Below are 15,135 nucleotides of genomic sequence, written 5' to 3'. Positions count from 1 at the left end.
ATGACATTATGGAAAATAATGAACTTTATCACAATATGCTAATATTTTGAGAAGGACCTGTATATAACGTTCTATAATCTACAACATAACTCTGCTTTAAACCTCTCCACAACTTCCTCCCTGATCTGTCTGTTGTGTTCCTGGTCTTCATGATGTGGCTTTTGTTCATTAATGCTCTTACAGACCCTCTGATGTTTTTACAGAACATCTGGATTTATACTGAAATTAAATTACAGATCAACTCCATTTTCTACTTAGGTGACTTCTGCAGGCCGCTGGTCCATTGGATTTTATTTAAGGGTTTTAGAGCTGCGGGCACAAACTACAAATCCATGATCCACTACCCAGTTTTATATCCAAAAAAAACAAAAACATCTGATTTTTACACCTTGTGTATAAATCACCAAAGAAAGCACAGTAAAATATTTCATGACAGTTTTCCTTATTTAACTGAAAAATTACAGAAAAAATTGAAGGTTTGAGCTAAATATCATTAATTCAGGCCTAAATAAGCCTCAACCTACAGATACCAGATTTATCCCACCAGATGTTCACAGTCCTCATCAGATCCAAAAGGGAGAAAATGAATTGAATTCCTAAAAGTTATTAAAATTAGAATAATTATTTTCCTCACAGCTGTTTTATTCATTCCACATCTCACATTACAAATACTTCAAATGTATGCATACAGTTACAGTTGGCAGCAAATAAATTTATGACTTTAGGTCTTTTACTTCAATACTACAAACCAACTATAAAAACTTGCGTCTGTATTGTAGCGAAAATGAATCAGGAAGAAAATATAAAAATTGGAACTTACATATAAAGGTGAAAAGACTTAGTAAAAAAAAGTTAATAAATATAACCTTCCCAGCATTCAATTAAAAACTATTGAAGTTTAGCAATCAAAACCATACTAAGACATAAATCAATGTTCTTTTTTTTTTTTCCATGTGAAAAATGTGAAGCATGTTACAGCAATTCAAAAATCTAGACAAAAGTTTATCACTTCACCCCAAAATAAAAACATAAAGGTTCAGATCAAATTATGTTGAAAATATAGCAAATGCCAAATACATCATCAACCTTGTATATACATAATGTTTTCAATCACAGTAGCATGGTAGTAGCAAAATAAGTAAAGAAGCACAAATCTAATGTTTACAAAATAAATTTAGGTATAAATTATTTTTTTCTTTTCACAGACACCAGCATGAACAATAGGAAAAAAAAAAAAAAAAAAAAGTGTAAAAGACTGCATGATTTATATGATTGAATGACGTACAATGCGGAGAACTGTTTCTGGAAAGAAGAACTATTGCACGTAATGGCTCAAAGTTAACTTGCAACATTAAATAACATTCAGGTTATGTCCCCAAGCATGCCACATCACAAAGGAGGAGGGGGGAGGGGGGTCAAGTGATCATGTCTCCTCACCTATGTCCTACTGAGTGTCCAATACATTACAAAAACACATCCAAAGTGTTGTCACGGTGTATTTTGCATAAACATTTCTGTGTAAAGGAAGGCAGACTCCATCGTGTAGAGAGAGGCTACAAGAGAGGCAATCTCAATGAGATTTCTTTTTTTTTTTTTTTTTAAAGAAAAAAGGAGATCTAGTGCATTACATTAGGTCCTGCATCATTCACTAGCCGTGTTATCTGTTATGCATGCTGAGAATAAGTAGAACTAACAGGCAGTTTCAGAAAGATGATCTAAAGACTGTAAAACATGATATCCACTCTGGTGGTGAAAGGGAAGATTTTACATTGTTCGAAGCCAATACATTTACTTTTATGAGACTCTTACGGACTACACCAAGGAGAAAAATATCCGATTATACTCAATACTATCAAAATCAGTTTAGAAAGTTCTTGACATGCCTTAGGATCCTGTAATAATGTTTATTAGGAGAGAGAACTGTATATGTGAGGCTTATGAAAAGCCTTATTTTTTCTGTTTACTTTTTTTTTCCTTTTATCTACAGAATTACACCAATGCAACAGACAATTTTCTGATTTACCAGCACTTAAATATATAAAAGCTAATTGAAAAATTATATTAATCACTTTCTTTAAATTAAATTTACCATAAATGCAGATCTCTTAGTAACAAAGGTACAAAATTATTTTTCCACAAAGTGAAAAAAATGAGGTATTGCAAAAGGAGTTCTCCCATTTGTGAAAAATGTGCCTAAAATGACAATTGAAAAAAATATTTAGAAAAAGTAGTGCATAATAAATGTATATATGTTCATGACAAAATAATCAGCTATAAAACACTGTACAAAAATCAGCAGGCCATGTATAAAATAATATCTTTATCTCTGTGACAGCAAATTCAAGCTACTACCATAATCCAACCACAACACTTGTGATAGAGAGCTCCAGTCACGGTAGAGCGTGCAGTGGTACACCATGAGGACAGCTCAGGGAGACTGGACTGTGCGTTCCCATAAGTTAGTACTACATTAGCATGTTAGCTTCCAGTGCTAAGATCCCTGACGATATAAAGTGAATACTACTGCCAATACCTGAGCCCTGAGGGCCGTTGTCTTTACCAGCTGAAAACTACAAACTGAAACTCCAGCCTGTCCTCCGTTTAACAAGAGGACCACCCCGACATATAAACCCCCAGATCCATGACTGTTTGGACTACAGATTTAGGCCGTTCTTTGGTTTGCTCTTTCTGGTTACAAGTGTTAACTTTTAAACCAAGACCTAGACGTTCATGCCAACAATCTAAACGTGTGCCAAACTCGAGGGAGGATTTTGTTTTGCGACTTTTTACCGTGACCAGAGGTTATTCACTACTCTACTTGGAAAAAGGAAATAATCGATCTACCCGAAACAGGGTTCCAACCATTTGCACTCAACCTTTGGTAAATGGTACAGTTCTTAAATTCTGTAAGCACAACGAAAGGAAAATGCACCTTTTCGTTAACTCAACTTCCACAGTTTGTATACTGATTCAGGCATGATCAACCTCAGTCAAATCTTATGTTACTTTCAACAACAAATGTAAGCAGCTTTGCCAAATAAGAAAACAAAAGTATACTCAGGTAGAAAAAACCCCCAAAACATCTAAATTCAATTCTAATGCACCCATATGCTCATGCACACCTAATGTCAAAACATAAATAGGATTCGTCTTTTTTCTATTAACTCCTTTTAGATGGCCAAATAAAAAAATAAAAATAAATTAGTTTGTTTTTTTTAACTTAAAAGAAAAGTGCATTAATTTTTCGTACTACAGCCTATACCCCTTCCCTAATTTCTCGCACTCCCTCCCCTGATCATGCGTTGCTCCCTCCCTCTAGCCTTAGTTCCAACGAAAGGAGATGTGTCGCGGTCGGTCCCCTCCCTCCTTCACCAGCGGCTTGTGGAACTCGCGTCCGGCCCTGGAGTGGATAGCCGCCCAGCAGTACTCGCAGTAGTACTGCAGGCAGGTCACGTTGGCGCAGAAGAAAGGAGCGAACTTCCCCCCACAGCGCGTGCCCTGGCACTCATCGCACAGCTGGTCATCCAGGACATATGGCTTCACTTCCACCTGAAGGGGAGTGGGCAGAGAAAACTGTCAAAATGGAGGCACAAGCTGCACCTTGAAGAGAAGGCAGATATAAACTATTTTTTTGGCTCAACAGGGAGACAGATCAACTGACCCGTTTATCAATCTCCCCATGTTGCAGTTGAACAAATCGGGCACTGATGGCTGCAATGTAGCTTTGCTGATTGGAGAAGGCCACTCTCCCTGCGCCTTTCGGATACTTGAGTTCAGGATCTGTATCAATCCCAGCATAACACACTCCCCCATAGAGACGATCCATGATCATGGCGAGTTCAACTGGAAAAGACAAAATAAAACTAAATGATAAAAACCTTTGACCTAAACCTACTGAAAGGCAAGGATTTTAAGACTGGTCATTTACCTGCACGCAGGGGACGAGGTACACCTCCTACAAAGATAGTCTTCCTTGGGTCCAACGGCTGAGAGCCATCCATTACAAAGTCGCTATCATTAAGGTTCCAGGGCCGAATCTGGACCTGTAAAAGCCATTTAAAAAATAAATAACGAATAAATAAAGCTGCAGCTAAATACATTAGTCCATCATCAAAACCAAATTTGTTGAATTATTCACTTTAAAAGGTGATACTTAAATATTCATCACATAACATATTTCAAGTGTTCATTTCTGGTCATTTTGAAGGTTAGGGCTTACAGCTGTTTATGACCAAAAGCTCAGTGTGGCTGATAATTAAAATATCACACAAACCAATTTGAAAAGAAAGAATTATATAGAACTTATACAAAAATGTCCTTTTTTGCTCTGCATTGTCATTAGGAAGACTGCTGATATATCTAGGAGACAGTCACTGATACCTTCCACAACACGGTGAGCCACAAAAGGTTATTGCTCAGGAAGATTGCTGTTAACCGACTGCTGTGGTCAAGTATATTAATGCAAAATTGAACCGTTGAGGAAACAAACAAATGTAAGTCAAGATTCCTTTAAGGTTACAATCTAGCAGCAAACCAGAAAGCCCAGGTACATCCTGATAACGTGTTTAAGGTCTTGGCAAAGTGTGTATATCCATCCATCCGGAGTAGAACAAAGTACAACACTTACAGGCTTGTCTTTGATGGTGGGACTGGAGACACATAAGTAAAGTTTGCCGTCCTCCTGAATGCAGGCGTCAATCAGTGCCTGGACAGAACTCTCATCTTGAAACAGCAGGAATGCATATCCTAGAAAAAGTTGGGACAGCCAGAAACATGAGTAGGCCTGAAATGTACAATTATTTTAAGTTAGAAAAACTCCACTCACCTTTTGGTGGAAAATAAGACTTGCTCTCTGCCTTGTGAGGCCAATCTACAAAGAGATGGCCAAATCGGCGAAAACTGGCAGTGATTTCATCTGAGAAAATAAAACTCAAAGTCAGAAATAATCACCAGAAAATCTGGCAATTTTTACTGAGATGGTCAGCTAAACTAATTCAATCAGCAGCGTAACTAATTACCTTCGTCTATGTCTGGGGGCAGCCCTCCGACAAACACCTTGCGGGAATAACGCTCCACACGTTCACCGTTGAGGTGTGGAAAACAGTGGGCAGAACCAAGGCCAGCGAGCCCCTGGTCACCGGACTCATCCTCTCCAAAAGAGCGCTCATCCTCCATGGGAAACAGAGACGAATGGCCTGACAGAAAATTATTTGGATGAAAAAAAAATACTGGCTAGACACAACTGAGGTTAAACAGAATTCATATGATTTTAACAATAAGAAAGGGAAATGTAGAGCAAAGCTTGGACTGAATAAAAATAATGAAATCAAGGAACAAGCAGAAGCAGACAATGGGTTTATACCCAAATGTTTTATTTCAAATTACCGTATTTTCCGCACTATAAGGCGCACCGGATTATAAGGCGCACCTTCAATGAATGGCCTATTATAGAACTTTTTTCATATATAGGGCGCACCGGATTATAAGGCGCATAGAATAGAAGCTACTGCAGTCAAACGTTTGACTGGAGTTGCGTTATGCATCCACTAGATGGAGCTGTGCTAAAGAGAATGTCAACAAAACAGTCAGATATGTCAGTCAAACTTTATTAATACACTACAAACCAGCGTTCTGATAACTCCATTCACTCTCATGGTAAGGTCTCCTCTACATAGAATTCTATTGAATAGAGCCAACCGCACGTTAGGAATGCATTGGAGTCTATGAAGATGAAATCAAACGTTAGTTAAAACGTGAAAGGGAACATTTCCCTGATTCAGTAAAAACGTAAAAGAAACAGTTTGATGCACTAAATCAAACGTTAGTACTGTTAACCTTTCCTGTTTCTGTCCCCTGACCGTAGTCTGATGACACAGAGGAGACGCTTTCTTCAGGGCCGAAGTTACTAGTTTCCTCGGGGTTAACTCCCTCACTCATACGTTGCTGAGTTGAGCATGAAGAAACAGCATCAAAACACTGAGTTGTTGACGAGATTCGAGGTTCTTTTTAATGACTTTGCAGCACGTAAAAACACAGAGCTTACAGACTCATACACCGCTGCTCTGGTCGCCGTCTCTACCCACCCCACACACACAATAATACCGACGTCACTCCTTCACTCTTGATTCTCAGCTACAGCAGCACACAGCGCCACCTCTGTCCGGAGGAGTAATGTCAACATCTTCCATACACACACACGAAACATACACCCCACACACTGAGCTTCTAATCACATATAGTTCAGGCAATTCCTGCAACAGTACATTCAAACGTTATACACACACAAGTGGTGTTGGACTAGGAGTAAGCACAGTACAGGTGTTTACCGCTATTACTTCGGCGACGCCCCTGACTACGGTAGCCGTAATGCTGCAAGCGGTGCGGCTTTGTAGTTTACCAGTCGTACTGAAACATTTTGACAGAGCGCCATGTACAACCAGTATGGATCAACCAATTAACCAATTGATCCATATATAAGGCGCTCCGGATTACAAGGCGCACTGTCATTTTTTGAGAAAATTAATGGTTTTTAAGTGCGCCTTATAGTGCGGAAAATAAGGTATTCCTTTTTTTGATTAGGTAAAAAGACAGAATGTTAGAACTGATAATTTAGTTTTATAAAACTGAATTCTTGGTAAGAAGAAAAAAGGAGGCTCCCTGGCATCATTTTAAAGAGAAAATGATGCAACTCAAAGTCTGGTAGACAAACACAGAAGCTAAAAAACAGAAACAGGGGACATCGCTTTAATCAGGGGTAACAAAACACATTCATTAGCTTTACCTCGTCTTCTGCCATAACTTCTTGCTGCATGTAAAACAACACAAAACACTTTTGAAATAAAATTTTAACACCAGACACCAAAAAAGCAGTTTTCAAAATAAATAAAAAATAATAAAAAAAACACCACACAGGGCTTGAAATGTATTGCTCAACAAATTCCTCTCAAAGCAACATCTAATATGAATTCAGCCATTTTAAAAATAATAAAGCTTTATTAAAAGCACTTTTTGTTTGCTTTTAAACTGGAAGTGGCAATCCCCATTTTATCACCATGTAATTTGATTGGACTTTTTGTTCACCTTGGTCAAAAACTTTGAAAGTTTATTACCAAAATAATATTACAACATACTGGTTTTTTGTTGTTTTCTTTAAATCTAGCAAAGGGAAAGATATTCTCCAACTTGTTTTAGGTTAAAAATGGCCAGGTCACATCCAGAAGTAAGGTTTCCTTCTTCTGTTTTATGAGCTCACAAAATCAAATGTTAATATTAAAATGTGAAAAAGATAATCATATTAAAAATACATAAAGCTAAGATTTCTGTTTGCACGCGACAGACCCTAATATCAACCCGACTTGGCTTTAGTAGTGCATATAATGTTACATACCATTCAAAGGTAGAGGCACATCTCCACCCTGATGTGGGAAGGTGTAGCGTCCTAAAAAAAGGACAAAAAACAAACACTGAAAAACCACATTTGAAACCTCAGAAGTGGTTCTGGTCAAAACTGGACTTCGGCTGCTTAATACATTGAATTGCAATCGTAATGTGTGCCCAATATCTCAAATCACACAAACTGCTTAAATGCTATATTTGGTTGTTTTTGGACCATGCACTTAATAATATACTCAGTCTGTCAGACGGTCTCTTACTATCCTTGATGCCCAGAGCTAATAGAACATTTGGATGGAATTACTGTGATGACAGAAAGGAAAGTAAAGCGACAGAAAAACTTTAAAAAACCCTAATCGATATCACCCCTGCAATACTGTCACAATTATGTGTCATCCCTAATATTGTGCAGCCCTAAACTGAGTTAAATGAATTTGGACTGATACATTTTGTCAATTACCTGTTTGCCAATTTGTACCTCCATTTCAGACCCATGTACTGCCATTTTATTTCTTCCTACTTTCATTTGCATCTGCAAACGAACCGCTTTACATCCATCTACTTAATACTTGCATAATAATTTATTTTGTTTTATTTTACAATACATTTCCACCGTTTGTGATTCTGAGCCCTGTATTGACCAGTTGTCTCTTATTAAACATGGCACATTACAGCTCCTTATCAAACCAGAGAAACTATGAACTACGTCCAACTGGTAAGCACTTATTAAGCTCAACACATTTTCTTACAGTAGACCACGAGTAGATTGTAGAAAATAAGTATTGCTCCATAAAGGTGGTAGCAATTTAATTACCGAATTATGTCCAAGTATCTGGTGGTTCTTAGACTGCCTTTAGAAGAAGCTGGAATTAACTGAAGTGGAGCCATTAAGTACCTGCAGCTAAGAAGATGAATTGTTCATAGACATTGGTCGACCTGTGTCCATCCTGTTGTACTACTGCTTTATAATCTTTGTAGCCATTAGTGCTGCTTGACATCAGGAAAACAAGCTATATGTGTTAATGTTTGTGAATTGCATGATGACATGACTTGCAATAAATACTTCACAGTTTTAATGTCTTTGGGTCTTATTGCACAATTAGATCCCAGATCATGAGCAGTCCATCTAGACACTGGAAAAAACTGTAACATTCATTATAACCCTCTCTGCAACCTATTCTTATTGAAAAACTCACATTTGGCTACAGCTGGTTCAGCAATAAAAGAATGTAGTTGCATGGCGATAATAAATAGTTATTTGCATTTTTTTCATGCCATATATTTGCATGAAATTTCCACAACAGAATAAAACAAGTGATGCAAGGAAGTCTTTTTTGTTTAGACTTAAGGCTGCAAACTACATGTTCTTTTGTTTTTCATAAATATGAACGTTTCATTCCAGAAAATGGTTTTACAGTCTTGAAAAATAATTTTCATTTTTAAAGCATAAAATAAGATATGCATTTTTAGTTTAATTAACCGTTAAAACTACAAAAATAAAACTCAAATCTCAGACTGTAATTCTTTAATCGATTAAATTATCCCTTAGGATGTATTTATACATCTTTTTAGAGAAACGATTTCATTTCTCTGACTATGCGAATACATCGTAAGACTCACTATCTAAATTTAAAGACTAATTTTTGTTGGTTTCAATAGGATTCAAGCTACAACTCAAAAACACAGCTTCTAACTGCATTAAGCAAAAGACAAAATGAAATCCACTCAACAGCCAAACTACTTTTTTCAGCTACATGTAAGAACCTCAACCCTGGTCTACAGCCAGGTCCAATGAAAACAATCATCTGCTACAGATATAAGTGTAGGAACCAACCTTTCAAAGAATCCTGTTCAGCCCTCATTATGTCAATCAGGGAGCTCTCCAGAGAGTGCATGTTGAAACCATCAAAAGACCGCGTTCTCTCCTGCTGGAAGAGAGAACCACAACATTTAAACATAGTGCTTCCCACCTCAGGTACAAGTCTACAACATCTGACATGGTACACCACAAAAACACCAGTGACAGTACAGTGATGGGAGGAAAAAAAATACATCTATTCATTGTATCTTATAATACCATACTGAAAAATATCCTACGTGAAAAGGTGAATAAAAATTAAAATCCTATTAATGAACCTCTTATGTTCATAAACAGGCAAAATGGTACTGCTGATTATATGAGAGTTGAAGGCACCCAAAGCAGCAGAGGAGCACAAGACTTCTTAAATCAGGACAAGAGGAAGCACATGTGATCAGAGCAGATGATAAGACTCCTCTCATTTAACCAAATGATCCAGATAAGGCCTAAGAACACAAGCATACCACAACAAGTTTCTATTCATTCATTTAAATGGCTGAGCTGTCACGTATCCTGTTTTGCTAAGAAGGCTTGTTTGTTGCATTCGACACAGCCGAGCAGGCTACGCAGGATTAACATTTACCCCTGAAAACTACTTATGATGCATACACAGTTCACATAAGAATTTCTAACTCTAATTCCTTCTACACCATTTCTTAAATCCACCTAATATACATTAAGCTATCTTTCTGCCAACCTGGAAGGAGTAGACGCCGTCATTGCGGCTCATGCTCTCCTCCACCCAGCCCTTGTGATTGATGCCAGAGGTATTTCTGGGGAACTTCTGTGAGGGAATCTGCAGAGTAAATTGCCAAATCTAATGTTAATTTGCCAAGACATTCTTATTAGTGTAAATATCTGATAGTATTCAGTACTTTGATCTAAGTACTCCGCTACCTGGTTGTTGGGGAAGGATTTCTTCAAAGGGGAATAGGAGTTGAGGCTAGTCAGCCCTCCCCCGACGCCTCGTCGGTACTCGCGAACCCCTTGTGTGCCTCCCCAGCCACTGTAGCCACCTTGGCTCCACGAGGTGGACGTTGGAGTGGACAGACTCTGGTAGCTTCCCCATGGAGAGGGGGGTTTGCTTTGAGTAGGAGTGAGATGGGGCAGCTGGGGAAAAGGTCCGGCACGATGAGGATGTGGTGGGAAGGAAGGTTGGGGTTGATGAGGACTAGCTGGGGAGCGGCGGTGCTGCTGCGGAACCCCTTGACCATGAGGATGGGGTGTGGGTGGGTGGTGCTGGGTGACTGGTCCAATCTGTGGTGAGAAACTACCTCCTACGCCGAAGCCAGGGCCGGCGTGGTGAGAGAAGTTCTGGAACAGTAGTGGTGGGCCGTTTGTGTTGGAGCCAGCAGGACCGAAGAACGCGCCAACATCTTCCCCAACCACAGGAGAATGGTTAGATGCAACAGCAGGGGACCAGTTGTTAAAGCTGGTCAGTGAAGATGGGGAAGAAGTGGACTGTGCACAGCTTGTAGCCATTCCCAGGTTGTCCTGGTAGTCGAAGCTGCTTAACACCGGGGACTCGATTCTTAACTTCTCCTTTCCAGTGCTACTCTCCAGGGAACCCTTCTCCAATGAGCTATCTTCGGGATGGGCTCCGTCAAGCTCTGTTAGGCCTCCTCCAACCTCCTGCTGGCCTGGAGACAAAGTCTGGGGCGGGGCCTGGACTTGAGACTTCTCCTGCATGTCTTGGAGGTCCAAGGAATTAGACTTGTCTGACTCCAGAATCTCATCTTGCATGTTACCGTGCTGGGCTACAGAAGGAAAGAGCCAAGCACTGCCCCCATTGGAGGAGCAGGCGTTGCTTACAAAGGAAGGAGGGCTGGGGGGGTTGGAGGAGTGCTGAAGGTGCTGTGGTTGGAGGTGAGGAGGAATCCTAACAGGAAAAGCAGATTTGTTACCACTGCTGTTCTTCACCAGAACTCCAAAGCCGTAGTCCCCCATTTAGGACACCCGGTAGATTTTCAGCTTTCACGGTCTTCTTTATCCTAAAATGTGGGTAGAAGATAGGCAGACACAGGCCAGATTACATGAACATTATGTTAATTTGATTACTGTTAAGACAAATGAACCACACCAGACGCAGAGAATGTGCCTTTGCTGCAGCCTGCCTGGTCTTGTGATGCAATCAATGAGATTAAATCATTGACTGGCTTGGCCATGGGAGGCCTGGATGAAATTCAACACCACGGCAGGCAGGCAGACACGGAAAACACCCAGCCTGACCAAGTCAGGCTGCTGGACGCCTGCTCTGCTCCTACTGACGTCTCCAAAGGTCGTCGGCTGCTAGCAGCAAAGCTAACAGCTGCTCATGCGCCCTTTTAATCACGCAGAGTCCATTTTAAACCTCACTCAGGCGAACAGCACGTACAAACACCGCCTAATGTCGCTTTTACCGCAATGACCCCTTCAAAAACAACTGTTAAAATACAGAAAAGATGTTGGTGACGTCTCCTGGGTAGTTCCCTTCACCAAGCCGCTAAGCTAGGATAATAGCCGATAACCCAGCAGACGTTATAGCGTATTTGCAACCCACCCTGAAGGCAATACACGACATCAGCCGCTTTAACGCCTCTCGACACTTCGCCAATGTGCACGACAACCTTATCAGTGGCAAGTTTAGAAACGGTGCGTGGCTCTTTAAACGACCTCGTCTGCTTCGTGTCCTGTACCTTCAATGTCACACAGACTTACCAAACCTTGTCATCATTTTTTTTACATATCCAAGCAACGCAGCGAGGCCTCAACCGCCGCTCCACCGTATCAGCAACCATTTAAAAACTGCGTTCTTTCGGATATATCTACCTTCAGTTCGCCGCCATGACCTTATCGTTAAGATGTTGCCATATTTTAGCGTTTTCCCTTTTTCTGGGTTTCCTAAGCAGCCGGTGTAAATGGTCTCCTCTCTCTCTTCTAGATGACAGCTGGGCCAGTGGGGAGACACTTCCGTCTTCATTCCCCGCCTCCAGCTCCCTCTCCTCAGCCACTCAGTGGAAGCAGGTCCCCTCTTCGCCCCGCCCACATCATCTGTAATCTGCCGTATGATTGGATAATTGTTGTGGGCGCACGCCCACATCGGCTATTTTCAATGAATAGCAGTTGTATTTTTTCCAAATAAGGAAGACTTGAAATCAATAAATGTAGGAAAGATAGACTAAAAAAGGATAAAAATACCTCAGAACAGCATCTTCCTACCAGCTTTGACCAGCTTTCCTGTCGCTGCTGAAAATGAGCATATCCACAGCATAATGCTGCAACCACCATGTTTCAACAAGAAAGTTGTGTATTCAGGGTGATGTACCATGTTCGTTTTCTGCCTCAACGGGTTATGGGTGTAGGCCAAAACCAGTTTGGGTATAGACTTTCTTCTGGCCTTTGTCTTTTTATCTCTAAACTGTGTCTTTGGTCTTCATGATGATGTCTTTAACTTACAGAGGTTGGACAATGAAACTGAAACACCTGGTTTTAGACCACAATAATTTATTAGTATGGTGTCGGGCCTCCTTTAGCAGCCAATACAGCATCAATTCGTCTTGGGAATGACATATACAAGTCCTGCACAGTGGTCAGAGGGATTTAAGCCATTCTTCTTGCAGGATAGTGGCCAGGTCACTACGTGATACTGGTGGAGGAAAACGTTTTCTGACTCGCTCCTCCAAAACACCCCAAAGTGGCTCAATAATATTTAGATCTGGTGACTGTGCAGGCCATGGGAGATGTTCAACTTCAGTTTCATGTTCATCAAACCAATCTTTCACCAGTCTTGCTGTGTGTATTGGTGCATTGTCATCCTGATACATGGCACCGCCTTCAGGATACAATGTTTGAACCATTGGATGCACATGGTCCTCAAGAATGGTTCGGTAGTCCTTGGCAGTGACGCGCCCATCTAGCACAAGTATTGGGCCAAGGGAATGCCATGATATGGCAGCCCAAATCATCACTGATCCACCCCCATGCTTCACTCTGGGCATGCAACAGTCTGGGTGGTACGCTTCTTTGGGGCTTTTCCACACCGTAACTCTCCTGGATGTGGGGAAAACAGTAAAGGTGGACTCATCAGAGAACAATACATGTTTCACATTGTCCACAGCCCAAGATTTGCGCTCCTTGCACCATTGAAACCGATGTTTGGCATTGGCATGAGTGACCAAAGGTTTGGCTATAGCAGCCCGGCCGTGTATATTGACCCTGTGGAGCTCCTGACGGACAGTTCTGGTGGAAACAGGAGAGTTGAGGTGCACATTTAATTCTGCCGTGATTTGGGCAGCCGTGGTTTTATGTTTCTTGGATACAATCCGGGTTAGCACCCGAACATCCCTTTCAGACAGTTTCCTCTTGCGTCCACAGTTAATCCTGTTAGATGTGGTTCGTCCTTCTTGGTGGTATGCTGACATTACCATGGATACCGTGGCTCTTGATACATCACAAAGACTTGCTGTCTTGGTCACAGATGCGCCAGCAAGACGTGCACCAACAATTTGTCCTCTTTTGAACTCTGGTATGTCACCCATAATGTTGTGTGCATTTCAATATTTTGAGCAAAACTGTGGTCTTACCCTGCTAATTGAACTTTCACACTGCTCTTACTGGTGTAATGTGCAATCAATGAAGACTGGCTACCAGGCTGGTCCAATTTAGCCATGAAACCTCCCACATTAAAATGACAGGTGTTTCAGTTTCATTGTCCAACCCCTGTATGTTCTCCAGCAAACCTTTGAGGCCTTCAAAGAACACCTGTATTTGAACCGAGATTAAATTACATACAGGTAGACTCTATTTAGTCAATATCTAACTTCTGAAAGCAGACATTATTGGGGCTAATATTATTAGGGCTACCACATTAAAGGGTGCTGAATATAAATGCAAGCCACACATTTTGGATTATTATTTGCAAAAGATTTTTTTAAACTACCGGTATATATAATTTTCCCTTCACTTTACAACTCTGCAGTCTTTGTGTGGCTCTGTCACATTAAATCTCAATGTAGACATATGTAGCAAAGCTGCATGTAGTTGTATCGTGTCAAAAATGTAAAAAACGTTTTTAGGAGTATGATTGTTATAGCTAGGCACGTTACAATTGCGTTCAAAACACAGTTTTTATTGCACCAGTAATAACAAAGTTCATTTTGAGACAGGTTACAAAACAAGCTAGTAACATGACACTTAATAGGCACCCATTAAATTATTACCTAAGATATATAAGTTGAAAACCTGACACACAGAACATAGAATCAACTAAAGAGTTATGCCACTGTTTTGTTTTTGATGGGTTTTTTTCAACTGCCAAAAGAAAATACCCTAAAATCTTAATATGAACTCAATGTCAGAGTGGCTTAGTCAACTTTTTTTATTTAGATTTTTGTAGGCCTGTCTTGTTATGAATTTCTTTAGTTTTTTGCAAATTGCCAAGTTTCAACGCTCAACAAACCATACAGAAATAAGTTGAGTTATCAGCTGATAGCTCTTTCAGAGTCAACTTGTTACAAAAAGGGTTGTATGCAGACAAAAAGAGTGGTTTAGCACTTAAGATTAAAATATACTTGGTTTGAAACTCGATAGTTCTAGACGTTTGGGCTGGATTTACTCAAGACCTATTTAAACGATTATTAAAAAAAATCTTGATACATGTAAAACATGAATAAATAAGCAAAATTTAGCAGTTTTGATACACTCACAGCCAATAGATTTCAAAACCATGTTGTAGTATTTGCAAATGCAGATGAAATGATTTGAGTAAACAAATGTTTTTTTTTCTCCACCCCAAGCTGGGTTATATTCCAAAGTGAGACTCACACTGACCTAAGATAGATAGATAGATAGATAGATAGATAGATAGATAGATAGATAGATAGATAGATAGATAGATAGATAGATAG

At 40.1% G+C, this 15,135-nt stretch overlaps 1 protein-coding gene across 6 annotated transcripts; it reads right to left on the bottom strand.

The window, feature by feature from the left end:
• Nucleotides 1-621: 621 nt before the first annotated feature.
• LOC124860452 (cytoplasmic polyadenylation element-binding protein 4-like) lies at nt 622-12,215 on the bottom strand. 6 transcript variants are annotated; one of them, XM_047353792.1, is made up of 12 exons: nt 12,059-12,215; nt 10,148-11,241; nt 9,948-10,046; nt 9,227-9,320; nt 7,388-7,438; nt 6,782-6,805; nt 5,019-5,195; nt 4,826-4,915; nt 4,628-4,746; nt 3,929-4,043; nt 3,662-3,843; nt 622-3,549 (listed from the first exon to the last, which is right to left on the bottom strand). In XM_047353792.1, the coding sequence occupies exons 2-12, from the start codon at nt 11,195-11,197 to the stop codon at nt 3,322-3,324; spliced, it is 2,229 nt and encodes a 742-aa protein (XP_047209748.1). In that variant the 5' UTR covers nt 11,198-11,241; nt 12,059-12,215; the 3' UTR covers nt 622-3,321. The 6 variants fall into 6 exon arrangements, with proteins under 6 accessions (XP_047209748.1, XP_047209751.1, XP_047209749.1 ...); XM_047353795.1 differs by having other exon boundaries at nt 9,227-9,317; XM_047353793.1 differs by having other exon boundaries at nt 11,948-12,078.
• Nucleotides 12,216-15,135: the final 2,920 nt, after the last annotated feature.

Source organism: Girardinichthys multiradiatus, chromosome 23 (assembly GCF_021462225.1).
Source record: "Girardinichthys multiradiatus isolate DD_20200921_A chromosome 23, DD_fGirMul_XY1, whole genome shotgun sequence".
Lineage (NCBI taxonomy): Eukaryota > Metazoa > Chordata > Actinopteri > Cyprinodontiformes > Goodeidae > Girardinichthys > Girardinichthys multiradiatus.
Note: the sequence above shows the minus strand (reverse complement) of the source record. Positions and strands in the feature narration are given on the sequence as shown.

Bases quoted from the DNA above. Each gene is read 5' to 3' on its own strand.
- LOC124860452 (XM_047353792.1), bottom strand. From the start codon at position 11,197: ATGGGGGACTACGGCTTTGGAGTTCTGGTGAAGAACAGCAGTGGTAAC. The intron at 9,321-9,947 runs GTTGGCAGAAAG...TCTCTCTTCCAG, and splicing joins ACGGCGTCTACTCCTTCCAG to CAGGAGAGAACGCGGTCTTT. The intron at 6,806-7,387 runs GTATGTAACATT...TTTTACATGCAG, and splicing joins TGTGCCTCTACCTTTGAATG to CAAGAAGTTATGGCAGAAGA.